At 37.4% G+C, this 25,398-nt stretch overlaps 1 protein-coding gene across 4 annotated transcripts in view; it reads left to right on the plus strand.

Moving 5' to 3' along the window:
• The first annotated feature begins 1,172 nt into the window (after window positions 1–1,172).
• Window positions 1,173–25,398, plus strand: part of klc1a (kinesin light chain 1a) — a 54,468-nt gene continuing 30,242 nt past the window's right edge. For 2 of the 4 annotated variants that reach the window (XM_059352569.1, XM_059352571.1), the window contains exons 1-6: window positions 1,173–1,607; window positions 11,691–11,958; window positions 14,211–14,441; window positions 15,751–15,829; window positions 22,887–23,115; window positions 24,198–24,285. In XM_059352569.1, coding sequence (XP_059208552.1) covers window positions 11,692–11,958; window positions 14,211–14,441; window positions 15,751–15,829; window positions 22,887–23,115; window positions 24,198–24,285 — 894 coding nt within the window. In that variant the 5' untranslated portion in view covers window positions 1,173–1,607; window position 11,691. Of the gene's footprint in view, window positions 1,608–8,563; window positions 8,676–11,690; window positions 11,959–14,210; window positions 14,442–15,750; window positions 15,830–22,886; window positions 23,116–24,197; window positions 24,286–25,398 lie in introns of those variants that run through there. The other 2 variants (XM_059352572.1, XM_059352570.1) reach the window with 2 other exon arrangements.

A 25,398-nucleotide genomic window follows, 5' to 3' on the forward strand; every position in this document is an offset into this window, starting at 1 on the left:
GACAATTAAAATAGTATACAATGTACACATTCTGGGTTCCTTTTGTGTACAATGAGATATTGTTTGAACAAAAAAAAGGTAAGAATTGTTTATCGTTATAAATTGATCATTTTATTATTAATTTGACACAGGGGCCACAGCAGGGGCCAAAGGCTTCTTCACAGGGGCAGTGGCCCCTGTAGGCCCCTGTGTAGAACCGCCACTGCTTTTCAGGTCTAGATTTAACAAAAAAAATGATACATTTGAATAAGACCTTGTTTAAAGTGTAATGGTTTTAAACATATTGTCTAAATTGTTAATCATTTTATATTTCTTGTTAATATTGCCTCTACTATTGTTTCTATGTATTGTTATTTTATTGATCTTACTGCATCAACTTGTGGTAATAGTACTTTTACTTAAGTAATAGTACTTTTACTTAAGTACAGTGGCGGTTCTACACAGGGGCCTACAGGGGCCACTGCCCCTGTGAAGAAGCCTTTGGCCCCTGCTGTGGCCCCTGTGTCAAATTAATAATAAAATGATCAATTTATAACAATGAACAATGGAACAATATCTCATTGTACACAAAAGGAACCCAGAATGTGTACATTGTATAATAGTTTAACTCCATTGAGTCTTATAGGGCTATTTTGTCCATTTTTGAATCCTTTTCATGTCTTTACGTGTCTTTGTAAGTCATTTTGTGTCTTTTTTGGTCATTTGTGTCTTTTTTGTGTCTTTTTTTTGGTAATTTTGTGTCTTTTTTGGTAAATTTGTGTCTTTTTTTGTCATTTTTATTTCTTCTGTGGGTTTTTTTTGGTTATTCTGTCTTCTCATTTTGTGTCTTTTTTGGTCATTTTGTGTCTTTTTCAAGACATTCAAAGATTTTGAATACTTAAATATCATCTTTGCCATTTTTTCATGTGCTAATGTGCCCCTCTGATTAAACACTGGCCCCTCCTTGGCCCCCACAGTAAAACTGGTCTAGAACCGCCACTGCTTAAGTAGAAGTTCTGAATACTTCCTCCTCCACAGTACCAGTAGTTTTTGTGTCTACTGTGTTTAAATATTGCACAAAATAAATCTGGCAGCTCAGTTTGCACCGCAGCTTCCCCTTTAATCCGGCGGCAGGGATGACATCATTACCGGGGAAGAGTGAGGGGGGCGCCGGGTAACGCCATTTTCACTCACCGCGCAGTCAGTCAGTCATCCAGCCAGCGGAGCAGCGGGCTGTCATCCCCACAGGCGACTCGTCACCTTCCCATTGAGCCTCATGAAGCCGCCGTCCGGTTAGTAAGACGGACTCGCTGTTGCCATGGAACCGAAGGAGAGCGGGCTGTTCCTGTACGGCTCCGACTAAACCAAGTGTTTCTGACAGTTAGCTATGGAGCTAGCTGCTCATCATTAACGGCGGTTGGTGCAGTGAATCCCGGTCGGCAGAGCATATCCCAGCCGGACACAGTTTGGAAATCCTGTTTTATAACTTAAATATTTTTTACATTCATCTGGAAGAGTTGTCCGTTAAAGAAAGAGCACCTGTATTTTAAAGAAAAAGACGGTAAAAAGGGGGGAGATAAACGGACGTTACAGTGAAGCTACATTGGCAACGGATGTCCTAGAGAACGGTAAGAATGGCTCCGTGTATTTCTTGGAATTGTATCAGCTAATTAACCACTTTAACACATAATGTTAATGTTGTTTTCAGGTGTCATCTTGTCGAAAAAGAAGCATGTTATATTTAAATTATTTTTGATAGGTTTATAATGATGAACCGGTTTGACGTGTGGTCAGTGTTTACGTTAATTGCAGGAATTAGACGCCTCGAGCACCTTAACTGTCACTGAGAGTGCTAGCTCAGAGTTAGCACACCGTGGCTAGTCTGACAGGGAAGTGTTGGCTAACTGGTTCTTCAGGTTAATCCATTTGTAGTTGGGACAAAGCAGCAGTGACAAAGGGGCATGTACTTAAACACATGCTGAGGGAAGGATGCACTTGTTGGGCCACTGCAGCACTCAAAAGTCTTGGTTCTCAGTTGATCAGATCATGTGATTTTACCCCTTTAAGATAATGGCCTATGTCAAGTGTGTGACTTAAGCGAATTTATTATGCCTAAATCAAAATAAAATGTGACTTAGGCAATTTTTTGAACATGAGGCAAGATATGGTAACACTTTATTTTGAAGGTGTCTACATAAGAGTGACATGAGCATGTCAGAAACATGACATGGGATGTGTCATGAACATTAATTACACTTAGAAGTAACATTAATGTTCGTGATACTTGTCATATCATCTTTCTGACAGGCTTGTGTGACTCTTATGTAGACACCTTCAAAATAAAGTGTTACCATATCTTGCTTAAGTCACAAAAGCATGTTCAAAAAATTGCCCAAGTCATTTATTTCTCTTAAGTTACATAATTTACACACAGTGTTATTACTATGCCAATAGCCATCCTTTGATACATCCTTTTTGAGTGAAATGATCAATAAATAGTTATATTTATATTCTTACATTCTTTAAATTTCTCTATATTTTTTTGTACAGTTATATTTCTATTTTTATTTAAGATTACTTGTTGTAATACTGTTGCATTTATGTACACTATCTGACACCCAGTGCGGGCAACAAAGTAAAGAATTTCATTGTGCAGGGAGACACGTTTCCTTACTGTACACATGACAATAAATCTTTGAATCTTGAATCTTGAATATGTTACACTTTAGGTGAAGTTTTTTGTGTTTCCTGCAAAACGTGAAAAAATGAGTTAGGGGATTATTTTAACAGGGTGACGATGTGATAGTTGGATGTCCCCTTTCATTGATATTCAGAGCGGGGCTGGCGGCTGTGAAAGCTGCCTGTGTTGAGGGACAGCTTCAGCGGCGGACAGTGGAGCTCAGTGTGGGACTCACAGCTGGGAAACACTGAGAGGTGTCTATGAATATCTGAGATTCAGGACACAATCTGCTCGACAGAAATCAAAAGGAATACTTGTGCCTGTTCTCTGGGAGTTTTTTATTTACCATGCCCTGCAGTCTTTAATGTTTAATCCACCCAAAAGAGTCCTCATGACAACCTGCAGGGCTCCTCCTCCAGGATAACACCCCTCTGCTCTCCTGGGACAGCTTGTTGTTGGCTCAGAGATCCCAGTAGGATTTTTGTGTGTGTGTGTGTGTTAGCCTGGGAAAGATAATTATGTGTTGTCGCTGCAGATTTTGTTGTATTGCTGCAGGGTCGGTTGACTTCTGCAGGTTAAACATATAAGTAAAACATAATGTCTGCTGAAATCTGACACTGACTGCAGGCGTAGTACATTTTTATTTGAATTTTGTGTACTTTACATATGGTACTTCCAGGGAAATTTTGAATTGAACGCTGAACATAAAAAACAGATGCTCTCATCAAGGCTAACCTGCATTTTTCTTGTACTTTACTGTTTCTTAAGTACCTTTATAGACCTTTTGGCATTGCTGTGCTGTAATTTCTTGTCAATTATTGGCTGACACATATGCCTCTGTTGATATACATCTGCTATAAACAAATCTCTGCTGATCTATACCAGCCTGGCTGATTTATTGGTTGGGCTTAAATCAGAATAAACATAAAGGCACACCATTGGTCAAACCCTCGTCATGCAGACGGTAGATGCAGAAAAACAAAATGCTTTGGTTCTCGCCTGTTTGTTCAAGCTTGTGTCTTTGCTACAGAAAATCAAAAGCTTTGACTAATTTAAAATGCCCTCAGTTACCTGTTTCTCAGGTACACTTTGCTAAAACCAATGTAGTCTAAAAAAAGATCACTGTAGTAAATACGCACTTCATGAAGGTTTGAATGTTTTTTTTTGTTTTGAAAAGTTGTTGATTTAATTCCATGGTCATTTTGGAGGCTGACGTTTAGCTGCTGTTAGGTTGACACAATTTATCAATTTGTTGATTGTCATAAAATGAATCAGCAACTACTTTGAGTCTGTGTTTTGCCACTTAGTGTTTTTATGTGTGTTTTATATCCTTGTGATCTGAATAGTTTTGGGATTTGGAAGATTAATGGCACAAAACAAGCAGTTTGAAGACTATGGGCATGTTTCACTATTATTTGATATTTTCAAGACGGAATTGAGGTTAAAAGAGGATAAAGAAACTTGCATCTCGAGTGTATATCTCAGTGACCTTGTGATATACATGCTGATTATGTCTCTAATTTGTTCACCCCATTCATGTCACTGACGGCAGACTCAACAGTAGAAACACTTCTCAGTATAAGACAATACAATTCAACAGCACCACAAGCTACTAGATCCTCCAAAATGACGGTAACGTTGAATAAACACCTTTTTAAAAAAACTGAGCTTCATAACCTTCATGAAGACTGGATTTATTACATGACTGTTGCATTAGTTTTAGTGGCGAGGTGTACCCAATACACACCTGTACATACAGAAGATGTAGATGACCCAAATAAGACAAATTTAGCCTTGATGAACCATGATCATTTTTAATATATTTTTAATAGAAATTAGAAAAATGGTGAAAAGAAATGATCATTCCCTCCAGTATCATGAATCATATTGAGATCACAATATGAGTCAAAATATCACTATAATATATTTTCTCGAATCATGCAGCCCTACAACTAATGTTGTTCAAGATTGTGAAAATTGTCCTATTTAAAACATCAATTTATTTATAACAGACAGTGGAGAGATGGAGCTGTATAGTATGCCAATCAAACAACCAGCTCTTCATAATGTCTGTGGTGTAATGTGAATATTGTGAAATAACCCTATCAGCGATGAGAAATGTCTGCTAAAGAGGAAGAGAATATTTAATCCCCTGATGAGAAAATCAGAAGTAACTCTCCAAGTGCTTTTTTCAACCCATTTTGTGTAACACCGTCTTAAAAACGTGCAGAAGCAACTTGTATATCAAAGTCAGTGTCTGTATAAGTAAGAAATGTAGTATATTCTGTTGGTGTCTTACAGCCTTCGGGGTGCTGCAGAGAGGAATGGTGCCACTACTGTCTCTGTAGATCACAGCATCTTAAACTACTTCACTGATTCGAAAGATAAATTTAATCTCTCGCCCAAGGCTTGCTCATGGAAATAAAAAAATAAATAATTTGAGGTCTTGTCATGTCAGTGACTCAGATTAGGAGATGATACAACGTTTTACACAGCTGCAAATTAGTTCTCATAAAATTACTATTAGTTATGATCCTGTGTTGGGGGTATGTTTTCAGGTTTCAGCGTTATTCTTCAGCTGACGCAGAACACCAAATCAGTCCATTGTGGATTGCTATCATACTTGTCTTTTCCTGTGTTATAAGTGCGCAGTGTCATGTCGCGTGACTCTCTGACTCTTTTCTTGGTCCCTGAAGCTTATAGCTAGTGCTGTCACATGACACATCAGTAACGGTTTGAAAGTTGAGTAACAGAGAAGGAAAAGTGAAATCAAAGACTGCAGCATGTAAGTGTAAAAGGTCATTTTAAAGCTTCTTTAATCTGACATTTTTATATCAACAAAGTATCACTTAAATAATGCAGGTTCCTTCAGCTTTACAGAGACTTGTAGTATATTTAAGCACATTGTTTTTGTTTTTCCAGAGTGCAGTTTTACTGTTTTGGTTCACGCTTAGTGCTCTCATCAGGGTCGTTTTCAGGGAAAAAGCTCTGATGACCCATTCTACCTTCCAGCCTGGCACCAAACAGTACATAGGCAAAAGCAAAAACTAGCTGGTGATAAAAGCAGATTATTTTTTAGTGACAAAGCTGAAGCACAAGATGTACATAAGGTAGAGAACCATGATCATTTTAAAGCGGCTATAATCCACATTTTTTTGTCAAGAAAGGATCATTTAGCTAGTTCTACTTCTATCTGCAGGTTCTTCCACTTCTACAGAGATATTTAAGGCATATTTAAAATTATTTTAGTTTTTTCAGACTGTAACTTTACTGTTTTGGTTCACTTTACCTTATGGGCTTGCACTAAATGTTAGGCAGACAAAGTAGAAACTACTTGCTGGTGAAAAAAGCGGTACATTTAAAAAAGAAAAAAAAATCCCTAAAAGAAAGTAAATACTGGACTTTAATTTGTTATTTTAATGAACACTAATGCCGCTGCAGTTAATTTAGCAACTGTTCACCATATTAAAAGGTCATGTTTGTATTTGCAGCTTGTTTCTGCTGCCAAGTGGTCAAAAAATCTGTTATTGCACATGTAAAGTGTTAATCTGTGAGCGTGTTGTCATGGTTTTACTCATGTGTTGTCTTTGTTTGGAGCTCAGAGCTATTTTGTTTTCTGCACTGGACTGTATTATGCTCTTTTTTTGTTTTTAACAATGGTAGCTGGTGTTGTTAACTACCCTACCCGGTATTTTTCCCAACCAAACACAGCAGAACGCAAATGTTTTCATTGACAGGATACAGGTTGAACAACTGCTCTACCTGCTTTGAGTTGTGGATAACAAGCAGCCACACAAGCACAAATCTAACACCGACGATTTTAAATGAATAATCCAGGAAATTGAACTTGTGGAAGCTCTTTCAGACTTTCTCCCTCTTTACATGTGAATCACAGCGATCATCATCTAATGACTATCAGCCCACACATCGCTGACTAAGATTGTTTCCTCGCAGTGCTGCTCTTCCTGCTGCCGTCCCCATCCTCATGCAATGTAGCCCACAGCAAGTACTCGCTGTTCCTCTTCTTCGTTGGTCTCAAAGACAATCCCCACCCCCCCTAATTCATACCCTACCAGTCTCCCCACCGCATTATATCACTGCCTTAACCTGCTTACATGAAGAGCTGCACTGTCCCTGGGTGCTCTGCTTCAAGCCAGCTATTTACATTTCAAAAGTTAACATCAGAAGTAGTTTTCTGTGCCTTCCCCTGTGGTGCTTTGTGCTCCGAGACTCATCTGATGCCAGAAATAAAAGACTGTTGGATCAGAGCTGGAAAAAAGGCTTGTGCTGTCACTTTCACTTCTGTATTACACAGCCTGCAGTCGTAGTTGTTGTCAGTCTTGTTCTTTGCAGTTTGGGGTATTTTCAGTGGTTGAAAGTTGACCTTGCTCTGTGTTTTGGGGTATAAAACTGTAATTTAAAAAAAAAAGATTTATACCCCGGTTCAATGCATGGCCCTTTAGAGGCTCTACGTTTATAGGCTTCGCAGTGCAAGAACAGCTTTTATTTTGATACACATCTTGAAGGATATGTGTTTCACCCCCAGTGAGCTGTGGAATAAGGTCTACATGTCAGTTTTTCAGCTCATTTACAGCAGCAAGGGACTAGTAGCTGAGTGGATGTGGTGGAAACACTGGTGTTATCTGACATGATGTGCATTATCCCAATTAACTGATGAATTATTGGCCACAGTAGTAAGTTTATTACTACTGAAGCCCATCTGTTCCCTGCAACACAAATCAAATCTCTGAACTCCGTTGGTTACCTGCTTACAGAAAGTGTTTGGGTGGAGGCTGTTGACATTTCCACTTGGGGAGAGATTACTATTGTTATTAGCAGATAATATAATTTGTTGTATCTCATGGAGAGTCACTGTTGGCTATTTTGTAATTACTTAATAGGTATGGGTATTGTTAGGATTTTATTAATGCCGAAAAACCTTTATTAATACTGTTTATTAATACTGATATTTAGCAATACTCTTATTGATACTACTCTCCATAATTTGGTGCAAAAAAAAAAGCTGTGAAAACATTAATCAGTTATTCACCACACTTTCTGCCTGGTCGGCAGCTTCGCCATCATGAGGGGAAGGTTATGAATTTTAAAATGCCAGTTGTGTTATAAGACTAGGATGAATTAATGTGTCATATACTTAAAGCAAGATTGTTTGTTTAGGAGCTTATCAATATTTTTGGTACTGACCAGTCAGGAACTGTAACTCTACCAATTGATCAATTAATCAATGTTGAAGTCATTTTTAAGCTAAAATGCAAAATTTTACCTTGTTCCAGTTTGCTGGTTGTGAGGATTTGGTGGTTTTCTTTGTTTCTTTGATAATAAGCAGAATTTTTGGGCGGTTGAAATATTGTGAGCCTAGTAATTAATTTGAAGCCCGAACCATGTGCACTTTCCTGTGATTTTATAGACCAAACTATGAATCAGTTAATTGAGAAAAAAATCAACAGGTTATTCTATGAAAAAAAATATTATTAGCTGAAGCTCTAATTTCTATTTATTTATTTGTGTATGTGGGAAAATAGGTGCGTTATTAAAGCGGTTGTTGAAATTGAGAAACAAGCGAAACATAATCAGCAAAAACAGAAGAAATAGTAATCATTTTGCTCTCTTTGTGTGCCTAAAGTATTATGAAATCTTTCTGAAAATGCAGTTGGGCTGAGCAGTATAAGTTTGAGGTTAATATTATCTTTATTTTTCACTGAAAATCTCCTCATGCTGCACAGCTCTGTTCACCTGGAGCTGCTGTTTTTCCATGTCCTCCTGCACACAGTTTCCTGCCCAGCTGTCAGCTGATAGGCTGCAGGCTGGTTGCTGAGTCACATGGAGCGATCGGAGCTGTAGCCCGTCCTCCGCCTGTCTCGTCTGCTCCGGGCGGTCTTCAGCTATTGTTTTTCTTTTCTTCCGCACTTGAACTGAAATGAGAAATCTGAGGCAATTCAAGACAAATCTGCCAATCTGTCCTCATCCGGTGCCATATAGCGGCTTTTATACTCAGGTGGGCAAGCTGGTTCAACTCATTGTATCATTCGACATTCAGAATAATGAGAAGTCAGTCTCCTGTTTCATTTCTGTAATCTTCACGGAGACTTGCAGTAAAACATAACTCAAGTCAGTGTTTCTGTAATTACTCATTATGCGGTTTCAGTTTGGTGTGTTGGCAGAGATTTATTAGGCTGCTCGCTACAAGTGCTGCCGAAGCGCTCAGTCATAATCCTCTTAAGTTGTGTGTGTGTGTGTGTATTTGTGTGCGTGTGGAAAGCAACGAAAGTCAGGATTGAATGGGAAGGAGAGCATGTGGAGTGTGTTAAGGGTCAGTGTCAGAGGAACTTATATTAACCTGCAGTGTGTGATTAATATATGCATATTAAAAATAATAACATCTGTTTTACCTGCTACATATAACAGTCTACCTCCTTAATCACCAAGGCTGATTATGTGCTATGACTGCATTATGGCAGAGCTAAGACACTGATTATTATTGGAGATATTGTGATCATGAATATGAATGATTAGTGTTGGTATTTCTCTACTGTATAGTATTTTGTAACTGTAAACTTGGCAAAATTAATAAGTGTATATTATCTAGTGCTGGCCCAAATACCATATTTTGGGCTGTGGAGCTTCAGTAGTAATCAACATCAAATATTCGACTCTTGGGTGGGGGTGGAGATGCTCAGCATGACTTTGGAAGCAGACAGATGGTATATATTATATCCACATTTTTTCTGCTATTTTAAGGCTTAGAGACTTACCAGAATGAATGTTAAATTAATATGTGGAACATTAAAACTACCTAAATGACTTTTTCAGATCTAATGGTTGTTGTTGGTCCTCAGTGGACTACCTAATACGTTTTGTTTAGGCTATTTGGGTGTTGTTGTTGTTGTTTTTTTCTCTACAGTAGCCTTGCCAGCTTTTTGTACACAGATGTACTAATAATAATGGTACAAAACGATGTGAAATTGCATGTTTTATTGAAAAATCGCTTTGACGTACTAGCCTAAATATTGCCTTAACGCAGTTCACCTGATGGTACTGTATAGAATAAATATATTTGATGGAAAGTTTTATATCTAATTTTGATGTTATATATCATTTTATTTCTCAGCCCTAGTTCCCCTTTGTTGATACAAATCAAAAATCAAATCAAAATCAAATCAAAATTACTTTATTCATCCCCAAGGGTAAATTCAGTTAGTCTGGTAGAATCTCTTGAAGAATGAGACAGCGTGATGGTTGTAGGAGCGAAGGATCTTTTGAATCTCTCCGTCCTGCAACAGAGAGAGAGGAGCCGTCCACTGCTGTTTTTTTGGTCCATAAAGGTTTTGTGTTGGGGATGATCTGGGTATTTCAGCCTACATTTAGTTAAAAACGAACAAATCCCAATCCCTACAATGAAAACTCACCAAATGAATATGTTAATGGTCAAATATTTGGTTCAAGTCGTAATAAAAGCCCTGATTTATCTTAAATTTATAGGTTTCTGGTAGTGGTCGACCGATACAGGTTTTTTAAAGCTGATGCCGATACCGATTATTTTGACATCAGTCTTAACCGATATTGCTTTTTTTCCCTCCATTTACATGATAAAATGACACAATAATAACAAATGTTACACAAGTCTCAATTTAAACAAAAAAAAGAAACATTTGTTAACAAAACATATTAAGAGTTGGATAGCAAACAATGTGTATGTTGTTCTAGGCCTCGAGGTGGTGGTGCCTCAGATGAGTCCACGTTTTCAATGTGTTTTTCTTTTTCTCGGTATCAGCACCCATATATCAGCCGGCCAATATATCGGTCTACCTCTAGTTTGTGGTTGGATTTAAACTAGCTAAATACACATAAGGTTAATAATGCTGACTTAAATTCTTATTAAACTTGCAAGACTGTAATATTGTGTTTCCCAAACAATAAAAGATCAGTTGCTTCCACTCATCATGTCATTTAAACTCTTCTTGTTCCTTTCTAATGATCCTCACCTCATATCTGTCGTTATCTGTTAACCACACGTGGCCCACAAGCCTCAGATCTGGTTTCAAACTGTCAGCAAGCAGCAGGTTTATCGTCTGCGGTTTGGTTCTAAACTTTTCATCACAGCTGCACCAAAGTCACTCTTTTCCTTAATGCATCTTCACTGATAACATCTCAGGTTGTAAGAGCACTTCAGAAAGGATTTCAACAAATGCAGCACTACATTTACCTTTTGTTTGTCCAGCTTCCTCTGTTGCTGCAACACTCCGCTGCTGTCAGTGCATGAAGATTTCTTATTAATTCCCTCAACCTAAACTTAGAACTGTCTAGTCACACACACATGGTCTAACCTTTGGTTAAGCCAATGTTGATTCTCACTCTGAACTGAGTATTGATTGGAAAGGGAGATGCATCTGGCTGTGTAGTGGCCATGAGACTAGAAAAGGTCAGGTGGATGCAGCTTTGGCTGAAACATCTGAAGGTTACGTGTTTTCTCATGAATTATTTCTCTACATTAATAAATAAGTCAAACATTTCTCTTGAGCTTCAATCTGTTGTTCCATGAAGTCCTTTTTCCTGATGGTCCTGTCTGTGACATTTTGCAGTAGTAAACATTAACTGTGATTAAACTGTTGTGTGTATATATATATGTTGTTTTGTCCGTGAGGACTAAACAAGCATATAAGTCATCAGATGAGAGGATACTAATGGCAACAAGAGTATTTAGATGACAACAAGCTGCTTTTAGTTGCCTTGTTTTTGTAGAGATTTGTAAATGTATTTGCTCTCCTGCACCAGAGCCTGACATTTGTACTATTAAAATTTTATAAGGGCGTCCTTGTCAGATGCATTTTATACAGGCTTTTTTTCTGTGTTATGTAAATTTATACAATGTTTTGGAATTTAATTTTCTTGGTTTTATTGGTCTGATCTCCAGGGACATACTGGGTTAAACTGCATTGGTTAGAACAACATCAAAATGCATTTATGGATCATTTTGACATCAACTTTACTATCCCTGCTGTTAAATCTGCAGGATGCGTGAGGACATGTCCACCATGGTGTGCGTGAAGGAGGACGGGGACCCTGGGGAGAAGCTGTCCCAGGATGAGATCATCTCCCGGACCAAGCAGGTGATCCAGGGGCTGGAGGCCCTGAAGCAGGAGCACCACTCCATCCTGGACGGCCTGCTGGGCACGCTGCGCTGCCTGAAGCAGGATGAGGAGGGCGTCCTGGTGGAGGAGAAGTCACACATGATCCGCAAATCCCTGGAGATGCTTGAGCTTGGGCTGAGCGAGGCACAGGTATGTGTCCACAGCTTCCCACAGTGATTGGTGAATCATTATTAACTGAAATATCAGTTGAAATATCTATGCTGAATATCCAGTAGGTCCAGGCTTAAAAAGCAAATTTGTAGATATTTTGAAAACATGTACAGAGGACCAAAGAATCTCAACGGAGAAATGTTGAATACCCTAATATTGCTGTTCTTTTATTATTTTATGTATATATTTTTTTTAAATATAACCAATACAGTCTTGTTTTGTTATTTTTTCACATGATGTCATTGTAAACAATGAGTATGAGGACAGGGAGACTGGAAATCACAGCTTTTAGTTGCAGTCTCAGTACAGATTTAAACACTTCTTTGCCTAAGGGTGTGTACCAACAAAGCAGCATTTTAAAAAAGTGTGCTGCTTGTTAACATTTTCATTAAAGTGTGAGGGGCACTTGACAAGCACAGGGTGTCAAATTGACAGTAATTTTAATTGTAATCCTCCCTGCCTCATCCAGTAAAAATGACGAGAGAAAAACCTCAGAAGCACTGGTTTTAACTGGTGTGTTATTTCTACATGTTAAGCAAGTTTTAACACTTCAGTTGGCTGGTTCTCTACCTCTCTATTAGATAGTTTACTCAGACAGATTTATCCCAAATTGACAGCAGAAGTGAGCCATCAACTGTGCATAAATGCTAATGAAGTGTTAGAAATTTTAGAAAAAAGAAATTTGTTCAATCCACACCAACTTTGACTTTCGTTATTGTGTCACTTCACCTCAGAACCAACTAAGAGGGCAGCAGGTAACAAACTGTCTTCTCCAGGCTAAAGACTAAAATCAGCATACATTTGTTTAACCAGAGGCGTATCTGTTTCATGAGAAAAAAAGAGTGACAGACTTCAAAAAGGCTACAGAAATGCTTTAAAATATGCTGCCGGTGCAGACTGATCTGAGGTTGACAGCAGTTTGTCTTGCTGTAGCGATGCACATAATAACAGACTAGGAAGCAAAGCATAAACCAAATTCCTAAAAGTTTTTAGATCTATCTCACAACCCAGATTAGGAAAAAAGTTAAGAAGTTATATAAAACGTAAATAAAACAGTGCAATAAAAAAAAAATCTAATCCAATGCTACATATTCAGTTAAAAACTGTACAAAGACAACATTTTATGTTCAAATGATACACTTATTGTAAATATGCACTCTGAATTATGAATTTGCTGCATTCTTCTTTTATTTACGTTTTACACTATCCCCATATTTTAATTAGGGTTGTATATGTTTGTATGTTGCCTTTTTTGTCTCTTTTTAAATATAATTTTTTCAGTACTCTAGGGTTTTCCAAACACTAAGTTCCTCTCCTATAGGTTGGTTGTGGGAAAAAAACAAAAAACAAAGAAAGAAGATTTCACAGCTCTGATATAAAACTTTTTTTGCTCGGAGAAAGTTTGAAAACTCCCAGTTGGTTATGTCGTAGCTCAGTTGGCAAGCACCAACCTATGAGTCACTGATGAGTCACTGTTGGTGCTTTAGCCTCTCATCTCCATCTCCCAGCAGGCTTTGCCCATTAAATATACATACACTGCACCATGCAGGCTTTAATATCCACCTTCAGCTTTTTAGGTAGCTTGCAGTTATTGTAAAGTGAGAGTGTGATTCATATTTTTCTGCATAATTTTCCTGCTCTAATACCCCAAATGTCTGTGTAGTTGTCTAATTACACCCCTCTCAGCCTTTCACCTTACAGCATATGCTTTTAGTGGATGCTTTTACCCAAAGTGCCTCACAATAACATTAGTGTTAGATAAAAAGCTTTGATGGGGACAGTGCTATTATCACTAGAAGTTTTTTCATTAATTTACACATGATAGTGTTACTAAATCTGCCACTATTTACTTTGATTTTGATATGTTAAATGCTATTTGGGCATTGTATGATTAGCAAGCCTATTATCTATGAAAGATTGCTATTTTGACATTTTAAAATCGTCAGATACGTTTGAATATCACAGGAACTGACAAGATTTTGTGTAAATGTTTGTCAAAGCAGTTTGGGATGATTGTAGCTAGGAATGAAAGGGAATTAGTGCAAATATTGTTATGAGTTGGTTCTAAGCCAACTCGTACAAATGAGATCATGTTTGAGGACTGTAGCACAGGCATACAGGGAATACTGTCTCCTTGATTAAACCCCCCCCCCCCAAAGACATTCTCCATTATTAATAAACTGTCGAGCAACTGTGGTGTGTTAACAACCCCCCTGCTCCTCTTTGTCCAGGTGATGATGGCTCTGTCGAGCCACCTGAGCTCAGTGGAGTCAGAGAAGCAGAAGCTCCGGGCTCAGGTACGCCGGCTCTGCCAGGAGAACCAGTGGCTGAGGGACGAGCTGGCCGGGACGCAGCAGAAGCTGCAGAAGAGCGAGCAGAGCGTCGCTCAGCTGGAGGAGGAGAAGAAGCACCTGGAGTTCATGAACCAGCTGAAGAAGTACGACGAGGACTTGTCCCCATCTGTGAGTCCTCCTCAGATTGTGTTGATTGTGTCCTCATGGTTGAACAGACTTGCAACTGAAGAAGGATTCCAAAACACATAGTAATAATTGAAAACCCTAAATATTTTTTAAGTTTGCATTATAGTCGAAATGACACACAATGTGAGACTAATGTGGGTTCCACATCGCAGATTTTGTGTGTTGTGAAGCAGCTCTTGAAAAAATGGCATAAATGTTCATAAATTAAATTATTTTAAAAATTCTTGGACTTTCCTTAAAGTCGAACAAAAAGGGCAATTTTTGGGATAAAAACGGGAACAAATAAACAAAATTCTTAATATACATTTCAAGAAGTAAGTATACATTAAAAAATAGTGTTATTACTTTTATAAAAGAATAGAAGTATTTATAATTTTTTGTTGCCTATAAATGTCAGATAATTATTATTAAAATATAATCTTTAACTGCGAATTGTATTTTTAATTTTTTTTTCTTATTTTTCAATTCATTAAAATTTACTTTATGTACTTGTAATTATTTAAAATCACCAATGCTATCTATTCATCTATTTTTCATCTATTTATTTTAATTTTATTTCAGTTTTTTATTTACTATTAATAAGAATATTTTTTTGTTTTAAGTATTTTTTACTCAATATTTGTTATCATTATTTCTAGCTTTTTAAGCAAAGTACGAAAGAGAAAGTTATTTACCTATGTATATTTGCAGATTTTCCAAATTTGAAATTGGGAATCATTTACAGATTGCAATTTGAGAAACACAGTTAAAGAAAAAATATCTTTGACATTGTTTTCTTTAATTGTTTTATCTTAAACTATATGTTTTAGGTATCTTTTGAATAAGCTCTAATGTCTCCACACTAACCCCCATATATATATATATATATATATATATATATATATATATATATTATATATTATATCCTTTATTTAACCAGGTAAAAGTCTCGTTGAGATTAAAAAAAAAATCTTTTCCAAGAGAGACCTGGCCAAGAAAGCAGCATAAAAACAGACCAGTTACAACATTTAAACATATTCTGCTTTCAAAGAGTTTGTATGTTTCTTTAGAATAGTCTTATTTCCCTGAACTCCTTATCAGCAGCAGCGTTGATTTAAAAGTTATCAATATAAACAATCTCAAGTACTTCAACACTTTGAAATGTGCTTTACTGGACTGAGGCGACTGAATGACTGCATCTGCAGATAAAGAAAGAAGTTGGTGATGCTCATCTATGAATTTCAAAAACATTGAGTCAGTTCATTGGTTGTCCTCCTTCTCCTCTTTCCCTCCCTCCCTTGCTCCCCGTCAGGAGGAGAAGGACTCTGATTCCAGTAAAGACACTCTGGACGATCTCTTCCCAGATGACCAGGACGACCAAGCCCCAGGCCGTAAGTCTTCCTCCTCCTGCTCCTCTTTCTCTCCTCTACTCTGGGGGATTTTTAAGCATTTTCAATCGAGGACCCAGATATGAAATGTAGTTCCTGGCCTCAGGGGGTAGATATAATTGTAAGGGTACTCTTGTCAAGTGGAAAGATGGTTTTCTAAATGTTGTTATTATGTAGTTGAAAGACATAGTTAACTCTAAGCTTCCACAACATTAAAGGAATAGTTTGGATTTTTAAGGCTTATCCACAGTCAGTGTATTGCTTACAACAGGTGGGAGTACCGGCACATCGATATCCTGCTGTGGACGGGGGCAGCGGTAAATGTGTTCCAGCCACTTAAAAAAAACAGTTTAAGTGTTTGCTATATTTGAAATATTTTCACAGATTTACCTTGCTGTCAGACAGCCCTTTCCGAAGGGAACTGAAACCGTTATGCTCTCTTCAAAGCCACCAGACTCCCTTGACAAAAACACAATTTTTCGTCAAGGGAGTCTGGTGGAGCACAGATGGATATAACAGCTTCACTACCCTGGAAAGGACTGTCTGAAGCTATTTTATACAGTCTATGGTCTGAAGGCAAGGTAAAGTGATAAAAATTGTCTAAATACAGCGTACACTTATACTGATATTGGTGTTTTAAAAACATATTTTAGGTGGGTCTTTTCTTCGGTGACAAAAATACTTTTTATCCACAGCAGTACATTGTTTAGCTTCTGTGGCAGTTCTCCTGTCTGCTGTACCGACCACCATCCACTGTCGGTAATACACTGACTATAGAGTAGTACCTCATACAACCTCACTTCAATTATTCCAAACTATCCCTTTTACACTTGGCAGTTGAAGGCTGTGAGTAATGATGTGCAGGTTTCTTTTGGAAATTTGATTTTTCTTGGAGGGTTGCAGCATTTTGAAAATGTCACTGGTGAAAAATTGATTATGCCTCCGGAAACAAAACTTCAATCTTTGCACGAGCAACAATCTTGTAATAAACCAAAGTCTCGTCAGCAGACATCCCCAAAGTCAGACTGTATGGCACATAATATATGATGGTGAGTTTCTCCTGCCATACATCGCTTTTCTGAAGCCACATTAATCTTTTTTCTTCATCCCTTAAACTTTCCCTGCCTCGCTCTGCCACTCTCACATTCTTTGCTCCCACTCTTCATGTCCACCCCTTTTACTCAGTATTTGATGGGGTGGTCTTTCAACAGCTCAGTCGCCCAGACAGGAAAGCTGTGTTGGCTGTAAAGGCCCATTAGTCAGGACCTAGTTTAGCCTGGAGGGAGGCCAAATGGGGTGAAAACCTCCCAACCAGATTGGTGTTGTATAGTTCCAGGATTTCTACAGTGTGTTCGTTTTGTGTGGCTGTAGTCAGGTGAAATAACGTCTGACAAAAGACCACAGTAGTTTTGTTTATGAACTGTATATTTAAATACAAATGGGATGCTTCCAATCTAAATATTTGGCAAAAGAAATGAAATGCTCAACCAGTACTCCCTTTGTGTAAACAAATGAAAAAACCTCATTTGACAGTCGCTACAGCACGAATTTGGCTGAATTCAAAGAAATATCCTGCAGCTTTGTGGTTGTTTCAGTAAACTGACAGAGTGACCTTCAAGCTTTTGGTCCTCACAGACTACAGCAAACACTTTGTTCCCACACTTGGCATTGATAAAGTTTTTTAAATCTTTTTTTTTTTTTTGCACCAAGGTGATTCCCATTTGGCTCCTGACACCAGTTTGTCAGCCAGTTTAAATTGCTGACAAAATAGACAACAGCCTGGTTCACACTCTGCAGATCACTGTCTGACTCACACTGCAGCTCTATTCAACCCACTACTCTTTGTTTCTTCTTTTCTAAACTGTTTAATTTAATCTACCAGCTGGAGGTTCAGCCAGAGTGGAAATCTGTCTTGCAGAACAGTAGTAAAAGTTTAAAGTTAATATTTTGTTCAGTCTTTGCACCTATATCAGATTTGTATAGACTTTTAAAATTACTTTAACATTTTTAACAGCATCACTGATGATATCAGCTGCCCTATAAATATTCAAAGTTTTCAAGATAGGGATTAACTTTTCTACTGCTTGGTAGAAAAGTAAAGTTATATAAAAGGAAGTGTTGTGTCTAAAACCTATTATATCATCTTAGTCTGTGTCATAGATGCTCCATTGTTTTAAAAAAATGATTAAGAACTAGAGTTGGATCGCATTCCGGTTTGACTTGTCTGCTTTTCAAGCTTAAACCAGTTTGAGTTTATCCAAACTGGCTTAACTGGCTTCTGTCATTATGACACATTCTAGCAAAATAAAAAGTAGCCTGTGTCAGCAACCCTTGCTGACTGCATCAAGGTGTTAAATCCAAATTGTATCACCTTTAGTTGTAAGCAATATGACACCGTGATTAACATGACATTATGTATGTTTATATAACAAACATCTGTCAGTTACTGCTGAGAGGTGGGAGGAGGGTTGTGTTTGGGACTAGTTTGTTTACTGGAACGTTTGTGTGTTTTTGGGGTGTTGAGACAAGAAGGGGCAGAGTTCGTCTCAAAAAAATTTAACTTAAACTGCACCAATATGGCAACATTTTGGATTGGCTTTATATCAAACTGGATTTAACATTTTTCCACCCTATTAAAAACGCATCAATGAGCCGCATCATTGCATGTCTCTTAATTGCCATGAACACACACACACACACACACTGTAGTTTATTTTAACTCAGCCCCGCATACATCGTTCTGCTGCCCCAAATATTCAATAGAGCATCAAATGTGGATTAGTCCGCTGCTGAAAATAGTCCCCAACAAATTCATAATTTCCTCCTGTTTGTCAAATGTAAACTACAGTGAGCTGCTGTTTTAAGGCAAATTGCTGAGCTTTTTTTTTTTTTTTGAAAAATAAATCTATTTGTTTGTGAGCTATTATTAAGGTTTGAAGCTGAGAGCCAATGATTAGCAGGGGAAAGAGGAGGCTATTATTGCTTTGTTGGCTTTGACAGTAACACAGATCTAGAATATCACCGCCAGCAATAGCAGGCAGAAAGACAAATCAAGAAACAATAATGTCAGCTACATATTTGCAGCACATTTTAATTTTCTTTTTTCTTTTTTTACATTTAACGGCCTGTCCTTTTATGTTTTTCTGCTCTCAATCAAACCCATTTTTCCATTGTTTATGTGCCGAGCAGAATGTAATTCCCAACTTTTACAGTGTTTCGTGGGTGTAATTTTAGGTTTGAATCCAGGCTTCTCTGTGTTTTGGCCCAAATTATGACTACAGTGCAGGTTGTAGAGCAGAGGAAGCAGAGCAGGTTGTTTTTGGGACACTGTGTCAAATTAGAGGACTGCCTCTGTTAACTTAACAAAAAATGGAAAACAGGCTTCATTATATGGTTTTTCAGCAGTTTCTTTAGCAGCGTTAATGAATTCTCTGCTGTGTTGAGCAATACGTACTAAATATGAATTATGACTACACAGAAGAGACAGACTTTAATATATATAGCTGTAAGTTGGGTCAGGGAAAGGGCGGAGCATAGGATTGGCTTCCTACAGCATAAATCTCAATAACAGTGGTGTCACTTTAGAGGTCATTACTGCATAAAGATTAAAAATAAATAAATCACGTGACGGTTCTCTTCTGAGTTATTAAGATAGAAACGTCAGCGTTAATGTTATTTATCTAAGTCGTGGAGCTGCAAACAGTGAAGGTGGCTAAAAAGAAGATTTATTTAAAACATATTTTTTTATCTTTATTTTATTAGTTTTGTTGAGGTTTTATACCAAACAATGGGGCAACTATTTGGCAAAAACTGGCACAAATAAACACAATTCTTAATATACATTCAAACAAATAACAATAGATTATAAAAATAGTAGTATTCATCATTTTTGGTTGCCTACACATGTCAGATCATTATTAATTGTAATTTTTTTAATTTTTACTTCTTTTTTTTTCCTTTTTTCTATTGATTTTTTTAAATGATTAAATGTACTTTGATTTTTTTGATATCACTTTTGCTATCTGTATTTTATTTTATTTTTATTTCTATTTTTCATCTATTTATTTTTGTTTTATTTAATTAATTTAATTATTTACTATTAATAAATAGTTTTGTTTTATTAAAAGTATGTTTTACTCAATATTTGTTGTTTCTTTATTTTTGGTAGAGTAGGAAAGAGGAAGTTGTTTAGCTATTTTGAAATTGGGAATCCATTACAACCACTTTGGAAGCAACCTGTTTGTAATTAGAAGTGCAATTTGAGACACACAATTTGAAAGAAAATCAAGTTGTAATATGATACCCATTTACACAAACATGTCTGAGACGCTCAGTGTTGCACACACCCACACATACTTGCTGGCACCTACATCAGTGTTTACAGTAAATACAATCAAGTAGCCACATTTGATGATGGTATATACAACACTTACAGCACTGACAATAAGAAACACATGGCCGGCAGCCTGGAAGGCAGAGGAGCAGTAGTTTATTGGTTTCATGTGTCCAAATCTTCCTCTCAAAGGGCATCAAATAAATCAAATGAACAGATGAGCACACTCAAAATTGTGGCATTTCTTAAAGTATTGTGTGTTTCCGAATGGATGAAGAGATTGGATGGATGAGAGAGGACAGTAAGGCAGTAGAGGGCTATGCATGGTGAAGAACTGCATCACTGAATGCTGCTTCCATTGGCATTAATCCTCTCTCAGTGTGAAACAGAGCTGCCTGACACTCTTTGTGTGTGTTTGTGTGTTGTGTGTGTGTGTGGTGTGTGTGTGTGTGTGTGTGTGTGTGTGTGTTTGTGTGTTTGTGTGTTGTGTGCTGGAGTAGATTAGATGTCTTTCCTCCTCAAGCTTATTCAGACTGCCTGAAAAGCTTTTGGGTTTTGGTAAATTGCCGTCAGCAGGAAAGAAGATAATGATGTGATGGCGGCTGGGCCTGTTATTTAAATTTGCCTTTGGCTTATATGCTCAGATTTTTCTGTACAAATATTTACATTTCAGTCATTCAGCTTCAACTACCCGCAGTAAATCATTAGATGAGTTTGATAAGATTAAGTGTCCTGCTGCTCCTTAGTCTAAGTTGATGTATTGATGAGGTGTTTCAGGGTTATAAAGATGTCTTAACTTCTAATCCCTAAAACAGTCCAAACTCTAAAAATGGTGCATCCTAAACTTCCCATAATGTATGGACTGTTGATCAGACAAAACAAGCAATGTGATGACCACATATTGGGCTTTAGAAAGATGTGATTATAATTTTTTACCATTTCCTAACCCCAGAATGAAAATCTGAATCAGTATTTCAGTTTTATTGTGAGGTGAGTTTTCATATACAAGGAATTGGCCTTGGGTTTATTTTGGTGCATAACAAAAAAAACATGGTAAGGGAAAATAAAAGTGCTGCAAAATTCATGAAATTATAAATTGAAAAAATAACTAATAGAATTAACCTTAAATAATATGTAATATATATGTTTTAAACATTTGTAGTCCAAACAATTAAGTGTTTAAGAAAATATAGCCAAAATGTAGCCAAATTAATTGATACAAAAATAATTGTAAGCAGCAGAAATAATAACACATTTTGTATTTGTGGATAAAAACACAATGATTTGCTCTTTAACAGCTGGTGATGGATCTTAATAGAGCCTGATGTAGTGTCAATGTAGCGATTTTTTGAGCTAGAATATAAAATATACCTTCTCTCTGTGGATTGTGCACCAATTTTTGTACCGCTATGACTATGCAGAGGCACTCAGAAGGCTATCGTAAAACAAATATCTTTATATAAGAATATTTCACATTATTATACATTGTACATACATGTATGACATTGTCAATCAATTGTAGACAAAAAAACAAACAATAATCTGTCAGCTGATACATTGGTCGGGCTCTAGATGTTAATGCTGACTATCACATTCTGCTGGACTTTTCTGTTGTTTCTTTCAATATATTCCTCTGCTGTGAGCAGGCCGAGGTAGAGATGAGCTGCTGTGGTGTCAGTGGTTCTGTTGTCACTTCTCTTGGGTCGTCGTTGTCACTGCAGTGGGCGGTTCCCACTCTTAACCCCACTGGCTCCTTCAGAGTAAATATAGAGCTGCCTGCTTTTTTAATAAGAAACCCAATCAGGGGGTTTCCTGACCTCTTGCTCACATACACATTCATACATTCTTACACACTCACTAACTTCTACATGGACCGAGAGACAGACAGACAGGCAGGCAGGCAGACAGACTGCATGTCATGAGAGACATTCCTCATCCCGTCCTCCTGACCCCGTTAAACATGACCTACAGAAACCAGCACATTTGCAGTGCACCGGGGCAGAATGAGGACATTGTTTATGAGTGAATGATCTTGTTTGGAGGCCGTATGTTAACAGCCAGCCGGTGTTTGTTTGTTTTGGTTTCAGCTTTGACCCATTTATAGGAACTCAAATAACTAATGACTTCAGAGATTTTGAAATGAACCATGAGGAAAGCTGTGATATTTGAAACAAAGCTTGAGTTGATTCATGTTCAAGCACAAAGACATCAATATCAAATGCAGCCTGCTTACTTTAAAACAGTGGTGACACTCTTTAACTCTTGGCAGTTGTCAGATTATGAAGTTTTATTTTCTTTTTCAACATCACCTTATAGAAAAAACAACTAGATTTAGCAAAACCAAGAACTTGCAGATGAGTAGAGAAATAACAGAATATAAGGATTAAACCATTTATTGGTTGGTCTATCAACGTTGTTATTATTATTTTAGAGTAGCTTCTTTTTGATGCCTTTCTTTCTTCCATGTAATATGAAATTGAATGTCTTTGGTTTTGGATTGTTGGACGGACAAAATAAGCACATTAAAGTTGTCGCCTTGGGGTTTAGGAGAGTGGGACTTTGTATAATTTTTAACATTTTTATTAATTGATTGATTACTTGAGAAAATAATAAACTATTTTTACTTCTTAAAAATCAGTTTTGAACATAATTTAGATTCTAAATGGTCAGAAGTCCAGCCTTATTCGTTCTGATGTCTAATCTTTCTTTTTCATTGTGTGTCTCCAGTCCAGCCGACCCATGCTAGTGCTGCGGTAGTGGCTGCCCAGCAGGGAGGCTACGAGATCCCGGCCCGTCTGAGGACCCTCCACAACCTGGTGATCCAGTATGCCTCCCAGGGCAGGTACGAGGTGGCTGTGCCCCTCTGCAAACAGGCTCTGGAAGACCTGGAGAAGACCTCTGGACACGACCATCCAGATGTGGCCACCATGCTCAACATCCTCGCCCTTGTTTACAGGTCAGTCTAGCAAATCATTTATCTTGTTTGTGACACTTCTGGCCATACAGTGATCAGTGAGAACAGGCACTTCTAGGAGTTTCCCTGCAAATATACAAACGGACTAATATTACTATTGGTGAGGATTGCAAAACCATAAAAATAAGTTATTTTAATCCGATTTTGGAATAAATTTAATATATTTTTAATTTGAAGGAAGATATAGCTGCATGTTTATATGCCAATATACAAAACTAATAATACGAAAGCACTGTAGTCGTGCCATGTGAATATTCAATTACTTTCTGTTACTGACATCAAACTGTGACCATGAAAATAAAAGTCTTTACTAGCTTGTAAACCCTTAAAGTCCCGGACAACTCTGACTATTTTACAAGCCTTCCCAGGATTTCGGAATGAAGTCTAAGCCTGTTACTCATATCAGTGTTTAGTGTTAACAATGTAAGGAATGTTTTTAACCTTGTTGTTGCCATAGCACAATTTTAAAAAAAGTCCACATCCTACAAAAATGTGGCCTTTTTCCAGAGGAAAAACTGTAATCATGGTTACAGTATGTATTTTATGTCACCCTCACAACACGGTGGCATGTCTCCTAAAACTCTTGAGTATAAACCATTAAAGCATTTTATGTCAGGCCTCTATAGGACCTCCCAACTGATAGTTGGAGGCCTTTCTACATCAGAAGTGGAACATGGCAAACATAGCAGACACAAGCAAAGATTTATAGTACAGTAACAGAACTGGGGAAGTGTTCATTTCCCAGCTCAAGAAGAAAAGGACAAAAGACTGACACCCAAGAGCTTGGCAAGTATTTTACAGGGGTTGGAGCCATGTTTTTTTACTTCCACAAATCTCACCCATTGAATAGTGAGTGCAGTGAATAGTGAGGAAAGAGTGGGTGGGTCGGCTTGTTGTCGGCGAACTGTTGCATTGACTGTGGGAACTGCTGCAAAGCTATTTGGACCATGTCACCTGAAAATAATGAGCTGTTCGTGGAGATTGTTAGCATAGTTTATGTTGCTTTTCTTTGTGTGCTTGTCTGTGTTTTTCTGTCTGACTCTGTTGGCTTCTGTCTGTTTCAGGGATCAGAATAAATACAAGGATGCAGCCAACCTGCTGAATGATGCTCTGGCCATCAGGGAGAAGACTCTCGGCAGGGACCATCCAGCTGTGAGTACAGCTCTCTCTGCATTTCAAGTTACACATCTGTGCTCTGTTTTTCTGGACAATATATTTGTGACATTGCTATAATCAGTTGTATCTGAATTGTAGAGGTGTCATTCTGTACCTTTCATCAACATTATAGTTTGTATAGTAGACTTTACTTGCAGTCAGGTGCAGAAAAACAAGCATAAAGGCTTGAATAAATGCTCAAAAATAATGTAAAACCTCAAGACAACATTGAGAGTGGGTCATATGACTTGTCGATGCTAAAGTAGAAATTTAGAAATGTGTTTATAATTATTTTAGACATGTATGTTTTCTTCAAGTAGCAAGGAAGTCGAGTAAGAATTACAGATAATAGGTAATGGTATAATCACACGTCTAAACCTAACACAAGAAACAAAAGTCATATTTTAGCAACTTGATCCATTAACAATACAAGATTGATAAGATAATTTAACATTTTAGGAAAATCATATTATCATCATCTATTAGCTTTTATTAATTTATTTTTTGGATAAAAGATTATGACCATTCTCATGGTTGAAGGGTACAGAAATTAGGCGATTAGCTTATCATGAAGACTAAAAACTGAAGCATATAAATTACAAGTTGTGGTATTTTTAGGGGACGTGGGTTGCTGTTGAAGGGCCAATTGTGGTCTCTTTTTATTTACTGTTCAGATATCCGAGTGGAATTGATCTTCTCATCTCACTCTTTCAAAGAAAGCCAATAAGCATATTTCACAAATTGTTTTCACAAACTATTCTTTTAATATACAGATCCTTAACAATGGATTCCTGGCTATAATTTGACAAACACTTTAATTTGAGTTATTACAGGTAATGGAAAGGAAAATAAGAATTCCTGGTCTTGTTAGCCTCACACTGTTATTACCCTTTACTCTTAGAGCTACACATATTCTTGGCTGCTGCAGCATCTCAGTTCCCCCTCAGGGATCAATAAAATTCATTCAAAGATATATTTACCCTTGCTTCCCTTCAGGTCACACATATAACAGCATGGGCACGGTCGTAATAACAGCACAGCCAAAGTAGTGTTTGAATTACAGTTTTGAGGTATTTATCATTATTAAAGAGCATGGGAAGTTCCAAGTTT

Source organism: Centropristis striata, chromosome 16 (genome assembly GCF_030273125.1).
Source record: "Centropristis striata isolate RG_2023a ecotype Rhode Island chromosome 16, C.striata_1.0, whole genome shotgun sequence".
In the NCBI taxonomy this organism is placed as follows: domain Eukaryota; kingdom Metazoa; phylum Chordata; class Actinopteri; order Perciformes; family Serranidae; genus Centropristis; species Centropristis striata.